The 21201-nt window shown below is 36.1% G+C and overlaps 1 protein-coding gene across 1 annotated transcript in view; it reads left to right on the forward strand.

The window, feature by feature from the left end:
• Positions 1–522: 522 nt before the first annotated feature.
• The window catches only part of LOC131990163 (uncharacterized), a 31181-nt gene continuing 10502 nt past the window's right edge, over positions 523–21201 (forward strand). The window contains exons 1-23 of the mRNA XM_059355562.1: positions 523–779; positions 1653–1913; positions 2588–2857; positions 3684–3938; positions 4519–4785; positions 5903–6178; positions 6295–6567; positions 6794–7096; positions 7469–7738; positions 8285–8527; positions 8887–9000; positions 9123–9138; positions 9218–9315; positions 11304–11366; positions 11459–11518; positions 13261–13323; positions 13576–13655; positions 17264–17366; positions 17459–17494; positions 17624–17887; positions 19108–19362; positions 19614–19865; positions 20025–20291. Of these exons, the coding sequence (XP_059211545.1) occupies positions 608–779; positions 1653–1913; positions 2588–2857; positions 3684–3938; positions 4519–4785; positions 5903–6178; positions 6295–6567; positions 6794–7096; positions 7469–7738; positions 8285–8527; positions 8887–9000; positions 9123–9138; positions 9218–9315; positions 11304–11366; positions 11459–11518; positions 13261–13323; positions 13576–13655; positions 17264–17366; positions 17459–17494; positions 17624–17887; positions 19108–19362; positions 19614–19865; positions 20025–20291 (4261 nt within the window). The 5' untranslated portion in view covers positions 523–607. The remainder of the gene's footprint in view (positions 780–1652; positions 1914–2587; positions 2858–3683; positions 3939–4518; positions 4786–5902; positions 6179–6294; positions 6568–6793; positions 7097–7468; positions 7739–8284; positions 8528–8886; positions 9001–9122; positions 9139–9217; positions 9316–11303; positions 11367–11458; positions 11519–13260; positions 13324–13575; positions 13656–17263; positions 17367–17458; positions 17495–17623; positions 17888–19107; positions 19363–19613; positions 19866–20024; positions 20292–21201) is intronic.

Consider the following 21201-nt stretch of genomic DNA (forward strand, 5'->3'; position numbering starts at 1 on the left):
CTTTGACCTCTTGTCAGTGAAACTGGAGAACATTTAGACTTCACATTGTGGTTGAATGATTTATTTTTACAGATATGAGGGATATTTGCCACTAAATTTAAAATTAGTTTTGTTTTTAAACTTCCTTTTTGTTTTTTGTTTTTTATTTGCAGATGTTAATGTATATGCATTTTTGCCTTCACATTAAACATCATTCTGCTTAATGTTTTACTACACATTACAAAAGTCACCAATAATCTGTGCCTTCTCTGACTAATTATCACATAGCCTAATTATAGTCTGCTGTCAAAGTGTGTGTGTGTTTGTGTGTGTGTGTGTTAAATGTACTTGTTTAGTGAACACTTATTGTGACTTCTACACGTTCTTTAATCTAACTCCAACTTAATGTTGAATGTTATTGAGTGTCTTTATATTGACCAGTAATATCATATCACTGCTAAATCACTCATATGTTGTCAGATGAAGTCTGTGTTCATTTGATTGAGATTGTCAGTAAATCTTCCTCTTTTACACAGGTGGAGGTCCAATCCTGGAAATTCCTGAATCCACTTTGTATGACGGAGATACTGTGTATCTGAGCTGTAAGCCTCATGATCCACGAAATGAGATGGAATCTACCTTTTTAAAAGACGGCTCACCTGTTGGAAGGGCCACATTTTATCCGTCATCCAGTAAAGCAGTAATGATCATTGGTCCAGTGTCAGCATCAGATCGGGGCTCTTACACGTGTCAGTTTGATGACGGGAAAGAATCAGAACCAAAAGAACTGAAAGTGGAAGGTAAGTAGCTGTCACACTGTGATGTAAAAAAAACCCCCAAAAAACACATTAAAATTCTACAGCAAGAATCTAAAACAATCTAATCAAAGGTCAAATATCCACTTTCCACTTCTCAAAGATTTTCATTTCATTTCACTGTCTTCATTCAGCACAGATTTGTTTTATCTTTCAGTAAATGCTACATAAAGTAATCATTCTTCTAAAAAAGGTCATGTTAGTGCATGTTGTGTGGTTGATGCACTCATTTGTTCTGGTCTGAGATGCTGGTGGTCTAGTGCGACATCTGGTGGTTCATTTGGAGAAGAAAATGCTGCAAATGAATCTTCAGCAAATTTAGATACACATTTAACATTTTCAAATACAGAATATGCACATTGTAAACAACACAGTGAAAGTTTTTAGAGAAAACTGAAGACTGAAGAATACTTTGACCTCTTGTCAGTGATACTGGAGAACATTTAGACTTCACATTGTGGTTGAATGATTTATTTTTTACAGATATGAGGAATATTTGCCATCAGAGTTTTACTGAATTTAAAATTAGTTTTGTTTTTAAACTTCCCTTTTGTTTTGTGTTTTTTTTTTATTCGCAAGTGTTAATGTGTTGTCAAACTGTTGAAAAAGCTTCTGAACTTGTTTGTGTTGTGTCTTATTTTGCTGCAGTGTGTTGAGCTACAACTCATGCAGACATGTAGAAAGTGGAGTTTGATTATGATCATAAATGTACAAAATTATCACTCTGTTTAAACAATAACTTCTACATAATCCAAAACAAAAGTGTTTCCATTGTGTTATTTAATAATATAAATACATTGGTGATGGCATGTTTATGACAGTAATTTCCTTGTTTTGTTGTTTTTACAATCTAAACAGCAGGTAGACGTTCAGTCACACTGACAGCAGAGGAGACTGTCATACCAGCTGGGGGCGCTGTGACACTGACCTGCTCTGTTGACCCTGCTGCTGGATTGATGTATCGATGGTTCAGACTTCCTTCAGACACTCCTGAAGTTCTGGCTGGAAACAGAAACAAACTGGACATTTCACAAGGCGGAGAATACTCCTGCAGAGGACGGAGTCAAGAAGCAGATTTCTTCACACCTGAAAGTAATGCAGTCACTGTTGATGAAACTGGTGAGTTCAGTCATTTGCTCTGAAATAAAACAAACCACATTCTTCATTCTGTTAAACAATGCTGAAGGTGCGTAAGAAAGCCATTTTAGTTTGAAGTAAAAGAAGAACCCTCATGAATAAATGATGTAGGTTGAGAACAGTTTGACATGTATTTACCCATTTGTCAGTGCAAGAATTTACTTTTTGTTTGTTTGGACTTCAGTTTGTATAAAGACACAATAGAAGAGTTGAGAGTCCTCTAAAGTCTGTTGAGTTTTACTCATAAAAACCTGGATTAAGGTAAAACACATGACAGCTGAAAAAAATATTTGTCCCTTGACATTAAACATCATTCAGCTGAATGTTTTACAGTTCAAATGGTTTTGTCTTGTTTTATTCTACTTTTTTACATATGTTGAATAGCTTTTTCCTTGGGAAGAGAGGACATTTGAAAAGACCACCGAATAGTGTAATGTTTATTTACATTGATAGAACATAATTAAACTAACACTAAAGAGTCAATTTGTGGGTTTTTTTCTATATTTACATCATTTTGTATATATTATAGTGTACTGTAGCGAGATGAAAACAATGATCATAAGTCAAACTGTTGCTGGAAACAGGTAAGTCTTGTTTTTTTGTCTTGATTTTGTGTTTTTATTAGTATCCTGACTGATTATTTTTCATGTTTACAGTTTCCAACAAGGCTTCTGTGACCATTCAACCCACCTGGGCTCCCATATTCAGAGGAGAAACATTCACTGTCAGATGTGAGATCGAGGGGAGAGAACACGCTGAATGGACGTATGAATGGAAACCAGACAAACTGAACAGTCCTCCAACACACAATGAATACAGAATTATCAGTGCTGCTGATTCTGACGGTGGAGAATACAAGTGTAAGGGAAGAAGAGACTCCTATTTCTCAACACAGTGGAGTAATGGCATCAGATTGGACGTCAGGCGTAAGTTGGATCATCTTTCTTCTCTATTGAAAATGTTATTCCAAATAAGACAACAATTATGTATTTCTCTTCAGGTCACGCAGTAATAAATATTTAGTTTATTATAGTGGGAACCAAATAACTGAACAGGAGCCAGAAATCAAAGTGCTGCAGCTTCTGAAATATAATAATTCACAGGGAAACGTTGAGGAATGAACAAGGATTATTTTCATAGGTGGACTGATGCTGCAGTTTAACACAGTTCTCCTACATGAAGAAGGTTCTGTGTGTGTGAACATATTTAACTTGCTGTTTAGGATGATTGACAGTTAGTTTGGTTGAGATGAATCTTGTAACTGGCTCGTCTACATTAACTGGCTGTTGGTGTAAATGGTAGTTTGTGACCTTTGACCCCGTGATAGACTGGCTGTCTGCCCAGGGTCGACACTCTTTCTCACCCAGTGTGAGCCTGGATCCACTCCAGCTCCCTGTGACCTGCAGAGGATCACTGGGACACATTATGGAGAGTGGAAGGCTTCAATTGGCTCTTAAATACAACCTTTTTTGTTTTATTTCACGTTTGTAAAAATTTGTTTTTTTAAAGAAAGAAAAGAAGAACAGCTTAAGAACAGTGATCATTCAGTGCACATTAGCAATCACAATGTACTTATTCAGAGATTAAAATAAAAAAAATGAAAACAAGGAAAACAGTTTAGGTTGCAATGATTAATTGAGTATTTTCTATGACAATGCTACAAGAAGAGGAATGGGTTTTATTTTCATCAAGCAATTTATTTATTTCCCAAGAATAGTAAAGACCTTTTTATTTCTGTTTCAAACTGAACAGCAGGTAAACCAAAGGCTGAACTGAGAGCTGACAGCAGATTGTTTCTGAGCTGCTCTGTGACATCATCATCTGGTTGGAAATTCTTCTGGTACAGAGGAGAGAAAACCTCTGAACCTCTGACCAAACAAGATGCTGTTTTCATCTCTACTGAGAGAATCAGTGTCTCACAGGGAGGAGTCTACTGGTGCAGAGGAGGAAGAGGAGAGACACTTTACTACACAGACTACAGCGACTCAGTCATTATTTACAAAACTGGTGAGTTTGGCATTTGTCATTGTAACAGAATCCAAACTATTTTGCCTTTCTAACAAATGATTGATAAAAAAAGCAAATTTCAATGATTTTAAATGTAAATTTAATTTTTAATTATTTGGACATTTGTTCTTTTATTCCCACTGAAAATTCTTGACCAAGAACTGTTGCTAACCAGGCTGTCACTCTGTTTTGTGTTGAAAAAAAAAGTAAAAGTAAATGTCATTGATGCTAAATAGCTGCATGTTTTCAGTTTTTTTAGATTTTACTTTAAATCCTAATGGTAAATATAAAGATACTAACTTTTTACATTCAGAAACCACCTCACATGTCAATCTAGACACAAGAGTTACTAGAAGGAAGGAGCTGCTAGTATTAACACTGCTCTGCACTTTACTCGCCTTAGAGGAGTTTTACTAAAACAATTTGCACCATTATGTAATGTTAAAGCTGATGCTGCTTATTTTAAAATAAATATTCCTGCAGAACTGAACAACATGCATTTACTTAATAATCAAAAGGATTATATATCAAAACACAATATTGAATGTTTTTAACTGGTTATTTTTATTTTGATGGACAGTTTCCTCCAAAGCTACTGTTAGCCGTCAACCCAACTGGCCTCAGATATTCACTGGAGAGAAGATCACTCTCAGATGTGAGATCCAAGGAGGTGGAGACCTTCAGTGGACGTTTGATTGGAGAACATCCAGCTCAAACACACTTCCAGCACACAAAGAACACATCAGTAGCAGTGCTACTGAGTCCCACAGTGGAGATTACAGATGTATGGGCAGACTGGGCTATTCCTTCACACAGTGGAGTGACCTCATCACATTGACAGTAACAGGTAAGTTGTCCTGTCTGTCATCCATACAGGAAATATCAAGTTTTTTATAAAAAAAAAAAAAACCCCACAGGAACTTTTTCACATGATATTCTGCAACACTTTGTGGTTTTTAATCTTAATAACTTCCTCCACAACGTTTACTGTTGAATGACAATGAGTCACAGAGAAGAGCAGAGAACTACACAGCTGTCTTGTCTGGAGAGAAAAATGCAGTTTGCATGTTGAATCCTGAATTGTGCTTCTGGAAAGTTACAGTAGAGATTCAGACAAGAAACATGAAGAGAGAGAGAGGTGTGACAGCAACAGAGCTCCTTTGTTGGAATTAAATGAGCATGACTTCAGTATTTATATACTAAATTAAATATTGATATTAATCCTATCACTTAAAGCAAGCTTATGTGTCAGTATTCAAGTATTTATTGCCTGTTGGGCCTGTACTCTTTGAATTGGCCTAAATCACAGTGATGATAGTTTCCTTATTTGAATCTCTGTTCTAAAACAGCACATAAACCAGAAGCTTGACTGAGAGCTGACAGCAGAGACATTCCTGTAGGGGGCAGAGTGACTCTGAGCTGCTCTGTGAACCCGTCATTGTCTGGCTGAATTAACATTAACTAGCTGTTGGTGTAAATGGTAGTTTGTGACCTTTGACCCTGTGATAGACTGGCTGTCTGCCCAGGGTCGACACTCTTTCTCACCCAGTGTGAGCCTGGATCCACTCCAGCTCCCTGTGACCTGCAGAGGATCACTGGGACACATTATGGAGAAATAGATAGTATGACTTATACAGTTCTCTTTCAAATAATAATAAAAAAAAAACTACAGTTAACAAGTTAAATTTGCTCTTCAGTGTAACGGTTTTTGTTTTATTTCAAAACGGCAACAAAAAAACAGCTTGAGGAATGATAATTTTGTTCACAATAACAATCACAATGTATTTACCTTAGATTAAAATACAAAAAATAAGGAAGAAGTTATTATTCAGATTCTAATTAAGTATTTTCTGTGACAATGCTGCATGAGGAAGAATTTGTTTTATTTTAATCAAGCTATTTTTGTTGGTTTTGTTCACAAGAATAGTAAAGATCTTTTTATTTCTCTGTTTAAAACTGAACAGCAGGTAAACCAAAGGCTGGACTGAGAGCTGACAGCAGAGACATTCCTGTAGGGGGCAGAGTGACTCTGAGCTGCTCTGTGACATCATCATCTGGTTGGAAATTCTTCTGGTACAGAGGAGAGAAAACCTCTGAACCTCTGACCAAACAAGATGCTGTTTTCATCTCTACTGAGAGAATCAGTGTCTCACAGGGAGGAGTCTACTGGTGCAGAGGAGGAAGAGGAGAGACACTTTACTACACAGACTACAGCCACTCAGTCCTCATCAACAACAATGGTGAGTTGGGTATTTATCTTTGAAACAGAATTAAAAGGCAACAGACGTGTTTTGATGTAGATTTAATGTTTTGTCATGTTTTTGTATCCCTACTGTAAATGATTTCTCCTGAACAGTTGCAAACAGGGCTGTTGTGACTCTGCAGCCAAACTGGTCTGAAATCTACAGAGGAGAGACGATCACTGTCAGATGTGACATCAAGGACGGAGGAGACACTGAGTGGGAGTATGAATGGAAAACAACGAGCAGAAACAAACCTTCAAATCAAAATGAACACCGTGTTAGATCTGCTTCTGAATCTGACAGTGGGACCTACAGCTGTAGGGGCAGAAGAGCTCAGCAGTCTGCAACAGACTGGAGTGATCCCATCAAACTGACCGTATCAGACAGTAAGTCACATCACTATTCTTTCAGAGTGAATATTATACAACTCCTTAGAGACTTGTTCTGCTTCATTTATATTTAAAACGTTTGTCAGCTGGGATCGGCTCCAGCCCCCCGAGACCCGAGTGCAGATAAGCAGTTAGGATAATGAATGAATGAATGAATGAATGAATGAATGAATGAATGAATGAAGTTTGTGCAGGATGACTTTGATCCACTATTTTCCACCAGATAAACCTGAACCTGTCCTCACTGTGTCTCCATCATGGCTGAGTCCTGGAGACTCAGTGACTCTGAACTGCAGAGTTAAACATCCATCAGCAGGATGGAGGTTCTCCTGGTATAAGGCTGTTCCCAAACCATCAGACAACTCCTACAGCTATGAGCTGCTACCTGACAGCACCACTGGGACTGAACAGGATTCTTACATCGTTCATGGACAAACACACACAGCAGGATATGTGTGCAGAGCTGGAAGAGGAGATCCAGTTTATCACACTGATTACAGTCAACCTCAGTTTGTCTGGTCTGGAGGTAGGTTTGTTTCTGTCTGTTCTTCTCTCACTAACATCAAGACAAACTTTATTTTTTCAGTCGTATTGTCTTACATACTGGGCTGGGATTATTTTAGTTTTAAAGACTCCCCTCCTGTATCTTAGAAAGATGGCCGGTAAAAGTAGAGTCAGTAGTTTTCTACTTTACAGACAACAGCAGCTTCAGTCGTGTGTTTTTCTTTCATTAAAATATATTCAAATGGTGGAAAGTTTTCAAGGTAGAAAGCAGAATTTTGAAACTTGTATGTTTCACTGAGCTTCAGAAATAAAATTTAAAGCATAGGAACATTTACATTTTGTCAATCTTTTACTCTTCATGCTTGGTTTTGACTTCGTATTATATATTTTTCAGATTTTGGTTCCTCAGCGTCTCTCACAGTGAGTCCTGACAGAGTGCAACACTTCACCTCTGACTCTGTGTCACTGAGCTGTGAGGGAAACTCTGCTGAGTGGAGAGTGAAGAGGTTTACTGATCACAGTTACCTGTCACGCTGCTCCACCTGGGGGACAATGACTGGATCCACATGCAACATACACCGTAGCTGGTATAGTGATACTGGTGTGTACTGGTGTGAGTCCAGATCAGGAGAGTTCAGCAACGCAGTCAACATCACTCAACTGAGTATGGTTTCATTATATTTTCTTTTATAAACAATTTTTAATTCTTAAGTGTTTTAACATACATATTTTTTAATATTGTTTTATATGTGTCTTGATCATAACATTTAGCAGCAGCTTTGGAGACAAGTTACACCAGAAAAAGTAGTTTGTCAAGTTTTGTTTTTTTAAACCATCCACTCTAAGAATGCAATCTATTTTTTATTTTTTTTTACCAACTGTAAATTAATATTTGGATCATTGTTTTCCTGGATATTTCAAAATTGTATATAATTTAATTTGAAGTTGGTCCACATTTGAGTTTTTTATATGCAGCAACCCTTAAAAAAAGAAAAATACCATTTCAATATTCTTACTGGTATTTCTGTGGCAGATTTCATCCACTACTTGTTTCTCTGAGGTCAAACTCTATCAAACTTATACTAACAACCACCAAATATAACAGTTTTCCATTGATGCGCAAAGCAGTTAATTTAACTGTTTTATAATGAAAAATAATGAAACCAGCTGATCTCTGACTGAAACTTTATTTTCTTTGACTGTTTTACAGGTGATAATATTATCCTGGTGAGCCCTGTCCATCCTGTGACTGAGGGAGATTCTGTCAGTCTGAGCTGCAGATTGAGAAGACGGGAATCTGTTTCCACTGTGTTTTTCTATCGAAATGAGGAACTCGTTCAGAACGACACCAGAAGGGAGCTAAATATCTCTGCAGTGTCAAAGTCTGATGAGGGCTTCTACAAGTGTGGACACTCAGGAGAAGAGTCAGCTCAGAGCTGGATGTCAGTTAAAGGTCAGTTTGCTGCAGTTTCTTTAAAGTAAACTGTATTTCTGTCTGAGGAAGAAATGTTTGATTAGTGTCAGATGATTTTAACTGTTGGATTCCTTCTGAGCTGAAGAACGTCTCCACCAGTGGCTGTGATAGTTGTGATTTACTGTGAATGGTTAATTTCATGTTTATATGTGGGACTGTCAGTGTTTACCTGTGTGATATAATAAGAATGGGGGATTTTTATGTGATTTTTAATACATTTGGATTTGTAAATGTAAGTGTATTTGTTGTATGTATTTTTGGATGTTGTGTTTTATCTTTACCATATTTACCAAAAACTGCTATATTAGTTTATTGACAGTTATTATCTATTATAGAAGGATCCAGTCCTGAAGGCTCTAAACTTCCTGTGGCGTTGATTACTGGGCTGTTGTCTGGAATCGTACTTGTTGTTATTATTCTGCTGCTTTTGTTTTGCTACAGAAGAACCAGAGGTGAGAACTTTTTCATTAGATGATTTATGCTTTAATTATTCAAATAAACAGATATATCCTGACTGCATGATATGGAACTGCAGCACAAAACCCAATAACAACAAATGTCTTTTTCTTCACAGATTCAAGCTCCACCAGGTTGGTAAAACTCTCTTTTGATTCTTAACACAACTAATATACCCATGCTCCTTTTTAAATTCACTTGATCATGTTGTAGGCCAATCCAGTCCGACGGCACCAATCAGGGCTCTGCCACAGGTCACATGGTCGACCAGAATGAAGCTCAATGCAATGAATACTCCTCTCCTCCTTCTGGTAAGCACCAATCTTGATTTTATATATACTGTATATACACTCATTTCAAAAAGTTTTGACAAATTGATCTGGTTCACCCTGAGGGTAAAACTGAGAAAAATCTGATTTTTTTTTTGGACATATGTGATTCAGATCTGAACAATATGGACAGCACAAATCACAGGGAATCTGATCTTTTTCCTATTATAATTTGTATAATTTCATATGTGCCAGAGCTGACTGTTTTGCAGCCTCAGTCTGGACACTCATATGGGAACTCAAGTTACTTTTACACCACTCTATATAGACATTTATCACAGTTCTGCTCCAGCAGCTGTCACTTGTCACTCAGTGAAGGCAAACATGGACAATAGCTGCGATGGAGGTAGTTAATGGGGGGACAGTGAGGTGTTAGACCTCACAAGTATCAGAGAAGACTCTTCTGTACAAGCAAAATGTGAAGGGTTGTATCATAACCGGTCTGTGTTTGAAGCATATTGAAGGAAATGGCTGATTTGAATGGCTGAATGACTTTAACTCCACAGCGATGAATACATGAAACTGGGGCTGTGTTCAAAAATCTATTCATGGATTCAAACTCAATATTAAATTTAATTTTCCGATATCAATTCATAAATCTTAAGATTGATCTTTATATACATATATATAATCCAGTGTTTGTGTGAAGCTTTAACCTGGCCTGTTAGTCTTTTTTGGCGAACCTTTCTTCTTGTAGATGCCTGATCTTTAACCCCGTTAGTCTGTAGTGACTCTACAGGCACAGGGAGACAAGATTAACAGCTCACTTTTATTAATGCCAACACCACAATGCCTAAAAATAATATACAGAAAAGAGGTGAAAGAAACTTGTCCATCATCCACCTCACTAATCAATCCCTCTTTTTATTACCGTGTTGATTAACACCATCACAACTACTGAGCTTTTAAAGACACTCAGCTGCTGTGATATATTGCTATTGTAGGCTACTAGCTGTATTTTATTGTATTTTATTCTGTATTTTATTTGTGTCTTATGTGTTTAGCGTAACCATTTTGCTTTTGTGCTGCCGTCTTGGCCAGGTCACTCTTGGAAAAGAGGTTTTTAATCTCAATGAGTTTATTTAACCTGGTTAAATAAAGGATATTGAACTAGCTAACAAAAATTTGCTGCCCTCTCAGCTGTTTATGAGTGTCGTTTTTTTGGATACTACACATCTCTGAGTACAATTCTTAATGTAAAAATGCATATTTTTAATGATGTAGAGTGTTACTTGTGCAATTTACAGCATTAAGATTCTAGAAATTTCTGTCATATAAAAGGAAAATTGGTATTGTAACTGAAATGTAGGCAATAGAATCGATCTGGAATCGAATCAGGACCTCAGGAATCAGAATTGGATCAATTAATAAAATAATAATAATAATATTAGAATCTGTGGGGATACCGAGACGTACATGAAATCATTCTGCTGATATCAGTGGCCTCCATGTTAACGTCCGTACTGCAGTGGTCTGCATGTGACGTATTGTTGTTCTTCTTTTGTGCATTGAGTCAAAACAGTGGCTCGTGCAAACTTAAATCTGATATCAACCAAATTTCTAAATAATGTGATCAGCTGAACAAAACATCGGAATAATAAATCTGAATTAAACATTAAGGCTTGCAGTGTGAACATTAGATGACTGAGAGGACCAGTCAGTTTATTTGAATTGTCTTTGATGGGTTCAAAGAGAGTCTGCTCTATAAATAGACGTCATTTTTGTTCAAAGTACAACTAATGTTTTGTACATTGAGAACAACATGCTGTGCAATAATTGTAGACTGACATCAGAAATGCCAGAAAGAGACAAAAGCTCTACATAATCCAGCCCATTTTCTCTGTAAATCAGACTACATTTGAAATCCATATAAAGGATTATATTACTCATGGCAGTTACAAATGCAAGATGTTTTTTTTAAGAGTGATTAATATAAAATCCTGTAACTAAATAAAATGTGGATATTTCAGCTGCAGTTGAACCTCAGGATGTCACCTATTCTTTGCTGGAACTTAAAAACATTGGACAGAAAGGTGAGTACTCCAAATACATACAATAAATAGGCATTGCATTAAAAAAAGAGTAATTTTAAAAATTGAATGGAATTATCTGATTATTTTAACAGCGAGGCAACATAAACCAGAGGACAGCGCCGTTTACTCTGAGGTGAAAGTCGGAACTGCAGGTACAGTCAGTTACATCACATTCATATTATTACACTGGAGCTAATTATGAGTCAGAAGTTAATACATCCAAGTTATTTTGGGTTCTACATATCACCACTAGGGGTCCCCAGAGATTTACAGTGTCAGTTCTGACACATATCTGGGGAGTTTACTTTTAGGTATGTCTAACTGTCTGTTTCATTTAAAATATATGTGATTGTTAGTTTAAGTTTGTGTGTCACTTGTTTATATTTCCATCTCAGTTATATTGTGTAAACCTGAATTGTTTTTCTCCCATTTTTTATACTCTAATCATACTGTTGTGTCAAGTAAAATAGAACTTCCCCTCCATCTTTTCCGTTTTGTCTCAAACAAATGAAAGAGCAGCATTATAGGTCATTTTATTCCAAAATATATCCTTTCAATCTAAATTGCCCGTAGGAGTGAATGACAACGTGAATGGTTGACTGTCGACCCAAGTTCAGATAAGTGGTTAAGGATTATAAATTAATGAATTTGTCCCTTCTATAAAATTACAGATGCCCATAAAGTCATGTGTACTTGTATTGCACAATATAACACACAATGGGCCGCATGCAAGAACCACTTGTATGAACAGATTTTCATATCCACCAGTTAAGATTAGATACGATATTCCTTTATTAGTCCCACAACGGGGAAGTTTCCACTGTTACAGCAGCAAAGTAAGCATCAATCAGATAACAATAAATAAAAACAAGCAATTTCAGCAAGAAATATAAAAGTATCTACACTTTGAACAATAAGAAATATAAATTAAGGAACAGTATATACAATATAGACCAGGGATGGGCAACTGGAGGCCCGGGGGCCGCATACGGCCCGCACCCTCACTTGAAGTGGCCCTTAGTACAACTACATGCATTTGAGCATGAAACCTTAAAAGTACAGTGTAAAAATGCAAAAAATGACTTCTTGCAATTGATGTTGGTCTGCTGTTCTTGCACTGAAAAAAAAAAAAAAATCACAGTATATTTATTTGCTTCAAACCTTTTGTATTCCTATTTATACTGTTATACATGCATTTGACCGTGAAATATGTTAAGTTACTGCACTGTAAACATATTTAAAATTGCAGTTTCATCATATCTGGTGAAGTGCACGGTCCTATATGTGGCCCCCTGCAGCATTTAAGTTGCCCATCCCTGATATAGACAGACTCAACAGTGGAGTTGAATTTACTCTTATTTTGAAAATTTTCTGAGGCACAAACACAATTGGTGAATTATATATTTTATGACTTTAAGACAGATTTTAGGTGTGAAAATCCTTTATAAACTGATAAATCATAAAGTAAGAGAAAGCTCAGATATGAAACTGTTCTTGAATTAAGTCCATTTTCTCACTCGGCTCTATTGGATCCTCATTCATTCATTCATTCATTACCTTCAACCATTTATCTGAACTCGGGCTGAAGCTGATCCCAGCAGGTATTGGGTGAGATGCGGAGTTACACCCTGGACACGTCGCCAGACAACCATTCACGCTCTCATTCACTCCTACGGACAGTTTAAATTGACCAATTAAGCCTAAACTGCATGTCTTTGGACTGTGGGAGGAATCACGCCATCAAAAGACTCTGAAACAAACAAACAACACAATACATTTATACATCTAGTGTGTAATCATGAAGAAAATAAACCCAAGCATCCCATATATCCATCCAGCTGTACATCACAGTGTTCAGTGTCTGCTCAGTAAACAAATACGGCTTCTGTTTCAGACGACAATCTGATGTATGCCCAGGTCAACTGCCTCAACAAAGGTAAAGGCAAGAAAAAGAAAGGTACGTAAAGTCTGTGTGCACCTGCAGTTGTTATTGTCTCACATGTTAGACTTTAACACAGTGCAATTTACAGTTAATAATGTCTTCTTTATTTTTAAAATCATATTTTTATTCCTATTTGTTATTATCTTGTATATTGTTATTTATATTGTTGTATGTATGTACGGCTTGAAAGTAGTTTACATACATTTGTACATTCTTTAAAGGCTTAAATATGAATAATAATGATAAAAATATTATCTCCTTTCACAGGGGAATCAGCTCCTGCAGCAACTGAGGACACTCTTTATTCTGAACTGAAACCAGGAACAGCTCTGGGTAATGATGCTGCCGTATTAAGTGCATATTAAACCATTGATTTTACAGATAATTATATTGGTGTAAAGTCCGAATGACGTGTAAGGAAGCACCCTTGCATATTGAATAACTGTCTTCTTTTTTTGTTCTCTTCCAGGTCCGTAAAGAGAGCTGGTCATCCAGATTTAGACATGCTCAGTATTTTCTGCAGTTCATTTGTTAGTAGTTGATATAAAATAATTCCATCATGTGGATTTCATTTAACTCAGCACAAGCACAAGACTACTGAGGCATATTCTCATTTAGAACAGCATTATCTTTCAGTTTTTTTTACATACATTTTGTAATTTCTTTTTAAAGTTTTTGTAAAAATGTTTTTTTATGAAGTGACTGTGCAGCTTTAAACTATTTTATCAGTGTGGGACCAGACGGGATGTCATCAGAAATTTAATATATGCAATAACCTGCTAAACAACATATATTAATATATTACAGTTACATGCTTTTTATACCTTTTTAAAAATATATATTGATAGCTATTATATGTATTTTATTTTCACCAGAATTTGCTGTATATTTTTTTGTGTTTTTTCATAATATATCTGTATTTTATAGCATTTTATGCATCAATAAAGGTGTTTTTTTTTCTAGCAGTTGTGTCCATATTAAATGTTTTATTTTTGCCAAGCATGGCAAAAGCCGTAAGGTGGACTTGGTGGACTTTGTGGGATTTTCCGGACCATTTCTTTGATAAAGATGAGTTTCAGTCAAGTTCTGTGGATCATCAACAGTAACTAAGTAACTGCCATTAGCAGACATGTTGCTGCTGGATTTTTTGGGGGTAAAGGAACAAAAATCTCAGATTATAGTTTTTCTCAGTCGCTTTGGTACAATTCTCAAATCATGCTCGACATTTGCAAAACAGTAAGTGCATTTCTCAAAACAATTTGTACAAATAGCAAAACACCATGGATGACCTGCAAAAGCCACTCTCTTGCTCAAAATCCTTAGTTCATCTCTCAAAACTAAATATCCGTGTCAATGAACATGTCAGTGCATCAGAATGACAAGTCCTTGTGTCATTGTGTACGGATAAGACAGTCAAATTGCTTAGTCATGTTGTCAATATAACAGTGTACTCTGGAGGGATGTTCTGATGTAAACTATGGCTAAAGTTTTGATGACAATTATTGTAAATTGTAGGTTACACCTTAGTGTATGTGGAGTTTGAAAGAGACTGGACAAGATTCACATTTACGCTTTTATATTTTTCCTGATAAAGAAAAGAAAAGACAGCACTGCATAGCACAAAGAAAAAACAAAAACAAAAGTAGAAATGTAAACATAGGACAATCTCCTTAGGGAAAACTGTACATGTGCCTCTATTTTGCCTCCCAAGTCCTCCGCCACGCAGCCTCACTCCTCTTCTTCTTCTTCTCGCTGGCTGTTGATCCCGTCCAATTCCTTGTCCGTCCATTTTCAGAAATTGTAACACTGTGTTGTGCTCCGGCTATATACGTATATACTTGCCAGTTGATTGATTCGTTTGAGAAAGTCAAGATTCACCTGGGAGCAATTTACCAATTCAGGACAGACTTAGAAAAAAAGTCTCATGGAAATGTATAGAAATATGCTTGACATGTTATGACAACGTGTTCAACCATTTTGCATGTAAAGACTTATGCTATGAACTAATGCCTAAATGTTGTGGGTGGTGAGACTATTCAACAGAGACCCATGATAATACATTTTGATCAACATGACATAAGCAATTGATAATGTAGGAAACAGAAGAGAATTGTACATAATCATTTGCATGGATGTACCAAAGCATTTGCAACTTGCTCAAAGAAATGAGAAACTGCTTTTTTGATGTGCACAAGTGACACAATGATGTGAAGATTGAACAGGTAGTTTTGAGAATTTCAGTTCTGATCTGAGAAATGTACCAAAGCGACTGAGAAAAACTGTAATGCAAAACAAAACCTGGTGGTATCTCATAAAGAAAGTGGTTTATATAGAGAGTGGGGGTTTTATGTCCCTATATTATCATATACATTATATACAACTTCAGTGCAAAAGGAAATAACAAAACACAGCTTGCATTATTCGCTTTAGCTCTTTGGCTTTTGAGAGTTTGGATACAAAAATCCCAATAAATCTCAACTGTGTTCATATCTCTGACAAACTACCACAGAAATGGCTAAAATTTAAGCAGCTGAGTAAAGAAACAAGAGTACAGATTTATACATTAAGGAAAGTCTAAGCAATAAAAACCCGAAGACCTGATAATTGTAGTAAAAATGTGTTCTAATAAGTGACTCTATATAATAATCCCGTTTGTTTTGTTGCAAAGTATAGAAATGAAACTATGATCTTTGAAATGTATTTTTAAGGTTCATTTGGTGGTAATATTTGATTCTGAGTCTTATTATTTGGCTGCTGTTGTGGTTGTAATGTGACTCACATTGCCCAGCACAGTACAGGTCAAGCTGAGAATGGAAAAAGGAAAAATTGCTCAGCAGTTATTATTGTATAACATTTAACTGTTGGGGTTAAATGTGACTTTGATGTTTTCACAAATATGATGCTTATTATGCAGATCGTTATTTTTCTCTTTCTCAGTGGGTTCTGTCATCAGTCTTTCCTAAATGCATGTTCTTGTATATATTTTAAACTTGATAGATAGATAGATAGATAGATAGATAGATAGATAGATAGATAGATAGATAGATAGATAGATAGATAGATAGATAGATATACGTTATTTATCCCAAACTGGGAAATTACAGTGTAGCAGCAGCATTACACACAGAGACGATGACAACACAATTAAATAAAGGAACAACCTAGGCATACTTCAAGCAATAAAATATAAAAATACAATAAAATGTCATGTAAAAATAAAGTGTCTAAAGAAGGAGTATGTATTAAGGAGTAGAATTCCAGTGCAGAATAAATATGAATATGCAGTATAAAAATGTTGGTGCCGTGAAACAAATAAGGTGCAATGAACAGTGTGCATAAATGATGTCCGTTTGCTGTTGCGTTGGAGGGTTGAATTTGAGCAGTTTGTCATCTTACCAAAACCGTCCCATAAAGCCCCATAAAGTCACAGCTACTACCGCTAAAGAAGAAGGGAGAGGGTGTTCCTGTCTTTAGTTCGCTTCTGTTTGCTCAACCGCATTCACTTCCTGTGGGCGAAGCCTTGACTGAACTCGAAACCATAAATTCACCACAAATTCAAGACACGTCAAATTTCTGTGGAATGAACGCCTACCATCCTCTTCAGGTTCAAATATGAGCTTAAGACAGATAAGCAGCTTATTTTAATATCAAATGATTGGACTCCCTTGGAATTTTTTTCTTATCATTAATTACTGAACCTTTGCAAGGCAGCACACGCCCACAGGATAGTTATATCCATGTCAAGAAGGAAATTAACTGAACTGAAATGTTTATCTCTTGGTTATGAGATGATATGATTAAATTAGATGTCTTGTATATGTGCAAAAACAGGCCTGTGTGAGTCACATGTTATAGGGAAGGAAGTACAGACTGTAAATGCAGAAGAAGAAGTAAGAGAACTTCTGATGCAATATTTATATCGAGCGCACCTTCCTTTTCAACGCACTTCCCACAGTTCTTTACACAAAGTCGAATTGTTTCTCAGAAGCAGAGTCAAAGAGAGTCAGCTCTGGATGTGAACATGGGACACACTTTGCTCTGTGTGCTGGGCTTTTTCTGTGAGTACACCTCTTTATAAATCATAGTGATCAAACCTTTTTTAAATTATATATTTTCTGTCAGTTTGATAATGTTTCAAACTTTATTTCAGCTCTTAACATGCTCTTCTACTGTGGACATGCTCAAGGTATTTATATTGTTTTCTTTCTTTTTTATGTTTACTTCAGATTAATTTCATTCTACTTAATCACTTTTCAACACATCCTCTTTCTGTGTGTTTTACATTTCACTCTGTGCATCTTGTGTTGGTTTCTAGACGTTTTGCTGACCATTGAGCCAAAAAGGTCCACTGTATTTACCGGAGAGTCTGTTACCTTTATGTGTGACACGAGGGGAGAAAAAGGTGACAACTGGTATTACTCGATCAGCAAGGATGATCAACTAATTATCAACTACAACAGAAATAAGACTCATACAGAAAAACTTCAAACTACGCTTTTCAGCGGTGAATACCAGTGCCTTGTTGGTACCGGGGTCTCAACAATAAGAAGTAATAATAAAGTCTCTCTAACTGTTTCAGGTAAGTGATCAACATTATAACACTATGACCGTGTTCACTACAAATCCTTGTTTATTCATGAGTCATGTTGATGAGATCCCCCTGTTTGACAAAGTGTTAATATATATAATGTAAAAATGTTGTTTTACTTTACTGTACTACTAATGAAATTATTCAGCTGTATAACTGTAACACTGTTTTGAGTCATTATTTCCACTTAATCATGACTAAAGAGGAAGCTGTTCACATCAAGGCGTTTACGTCATGATAAGAAGGATTCAGCAACAAACCATTTAGTATTTCATCCCTTGTGAGAAATGAATATAGGACAAATCTATTTAGATATAAGGAAAAATGCTGATTTTGAAAATATTAAAATTGGATTATTATAAATAAAGGTGCAATATTCAAATGACAGGAAGGCAAAATATTAGTAATAAAGGGGAAATATATGTCAAAATAGCTTCTAATTTAAGTTTTGTGCTGGTGCAACATGTCGTGTTTAAAAAAGCCTTTTGTTAAATAGAGATCTTTGCAAAATAAATCACATAATGTTCCGTTTAACCCCTCTGAACCCCTACAAGCCAATTTAACTCACTGGCCTGGTATTTCACTGCAATGTATAAAGTCCTGCAGCTCTATGGAATCAAAACAATCATGAATAGAAGTGTGGACAACTCTAAAATATCTTTTGTGCAGAATTACAGTAATGACATTATTATTTTTTTTTATTGGAAAAAACATGGAATTTATATAACATAAATAATACACTTTATAAACACTTTTATAAAACACTTTGTAAGTGCACACAAGTGTCATGAATATTGGAAAAATAAAATGGGTCTCCACATGTTATACATATTGAACTATTTGCATGTTTCCAGCCTCTCCTGTCCTCTCCTCTCAGCTCTGTGTAAACAGATTTTCAGTGAATATTTGCCACATGACCGTTCGTCTCAGCAGAATCAATCATGGCTTCACAGTGTCTCTTAGGAGCAGAATTTAATGTTTTTTACAGGATCTAGTTATTACAAACGCTTTATTTTTGGCTACATTTTAAATGAGACATGAAGAATAAAGTGATTTTGACAGAAATATGATTTCTATGATTAACATTGTATTTTTGGCAATCTTTCAATACAGCAGGATGGTGGGGTTCAGAGTTCAGGTTTTCAAAGAAAACTAGAAAACTGATCTGTTCATTTAATCTAGTAAAACAAGATACAACCTGTGTTCTACAGACAAAGATGTGATCCTGGAAACTCCTGCGTCCTCTCTGTTTGAAGGAGAATCAGTGACTCTGGGCTGTCGGTATCGTGACCCAACAAAGAATAAGAACGCTGTTTTCTACCAAGACGGATCTGCTGTTGAAATGGACACAAACCTTCAGTCACAGATGATGAAAAACACAGTTCAAGTGATATCAAACAGGAGCTCAAGTTACATGTGTAAATTTGGGGATGAAGAATCGGAACCGATAAAACTGAAAATACAACGTAAGTAGTTTTCTTTAAAATCACTTTAATCCAGTTTAGTAAAATCAACCAACATCAGTGGCAGATGAGTTTAAAACACAAACCTAGTTACTATTGATTTTAGTTTATTAGACAGATTTAAAAGTGATTAAATATTTTCGGTATTTTCTTTAATTACTTTTAGCACTGTGAAGAATACTAGATGAGATTATGCTCATCTTTCAAACTGGACAATAATAATAATTTTATGTTTTTGTTTTGAATTCAAACAGCACAACCAAAGGCCCATCTGATGGATTATCCAGCAGAGGGTAATGTGACTCTGACCTGCTCTGTGGAAACATCATCATCATCTGGTTGGAAATTCTTCTGGTACAAAGGAGAGAAAACCTCTGAACCTCTGACCAAACAAGATGCTGTTCTCCTCTCATCTGGACAAATCACCGTCTCAAGAGGAGGAGTCTACTGGTGCAGAGGAGGAAGAGGAGAGCCACTTTACTACACAGAGTACAGCCACTCAGTCGGTAAAGTAGTAACTGTCTATTTGGCAAAATATGTTTTACACAATGCTGAAAAAAAGACTTGTGTAGTTAATAAAAATGAATAAGAACTATTACCAAAAGTGTTTCTTTGTATGCTTAACCATTTTCTCTTGTATTTGTGTCCTCTTGAACCATGAACAGTCACTAACAGGGCTGTTGTGTCCCTGCAACCCAACTGGCCTGAGATATACTCTGGAGAGACGATCACACTTACATGTGAAATTGAGGACGGAGGAGACACTGAGTGGGAATATAAATGGACAACTCGCAGCTCAACCACATCTCCAGAAACAAAAGAATACAAATTTAAACCATCATACAGTGAAGACTACGGCTGTAAAGGTGTCATAAAAGGTGGAAAGTCTTCAACAAAGCTGAGTGATGTTTTCACATTGACACCATCTTTCAGTAAGTCATCATTTAAATTTCACTGAATTATTATGAGGGCCACGGGGCAATCGCACCGAGCACTGGTCCCATACAGCAATAGCTGCATTGAAATGAATGGGACGGCCGAAAAAAAATGAGTGAAAAAGAACAATAATTGGAGATTTTCTTTTTTTTTTTTTTTCAAAACTTTGTTTATTGAATTTTCATCACATAAATGACAGTTATAGGAAAACAAGTGTCGAGTTTTTCATTAATATAATCATCATAACACTCAAATGAAGACAGACAATGTACAAGACACTTGTATGTAAATATATAAACAAACAAACAAATTATAAACCAAACAAAAACAACAACAAACAAAACAAAAAACAACAACAAAGCAGGTCACCTATACTAAATGAACAATTAGACAGTTACACAAATGGCATTAAAGTTATCAAAGTCACATTAAAGTGTATCACATATATCTGTACAAAGCATGTCATTAAAACAGATCAGACCATGGACAGAGGTTGTTTGTCAGTTTGGGATATTAGGAAAAGTCAACTTATTTGCATACTCAAAAAATGCCCCCCATGTTTTCCTGAAAGCAGCAGATGATCCCCTCAGTGTACAACGAATTTTCTCCATGTTAATAAAGTAAAAAATGTCCTTTATCCATTCATGGCAAGTTGGCGGGGTCCTGGATTTCCATTTCATAAGAATAAGACGTCTAGCTAAGAGGGTTACAAAAGCTACCAGGTTCTTCTTATAATTTGGTACAGCAGGTATGAGGGTGACCCCAAATAGGGCAGTGACTGCAGACGGTGTAAAAGAGACTAAGGTGATCTGTGAGATAGTATTAAAAATCTCAAACCAAAAGGTATTCAGGGAAGGGCACGCCCAAAGCATATGAAAATAGGTGGCTGGGAACTGGCGACATCTA

Source organism: Centropristis striata, chromosome 17, assembly GCF_030273125.1.
Source record: "Centropristis striata isolate RG_2023a ecotype Rhode Island chromosome 17, C.striata_1.0, whole genome shotgun sequence".
Taxonomy (NCBI): Eukaryota; Metazoa; Chordata; class Actinopteri; order Perciformes; family Serranidae; genus Centropristis; species Centropristis striata.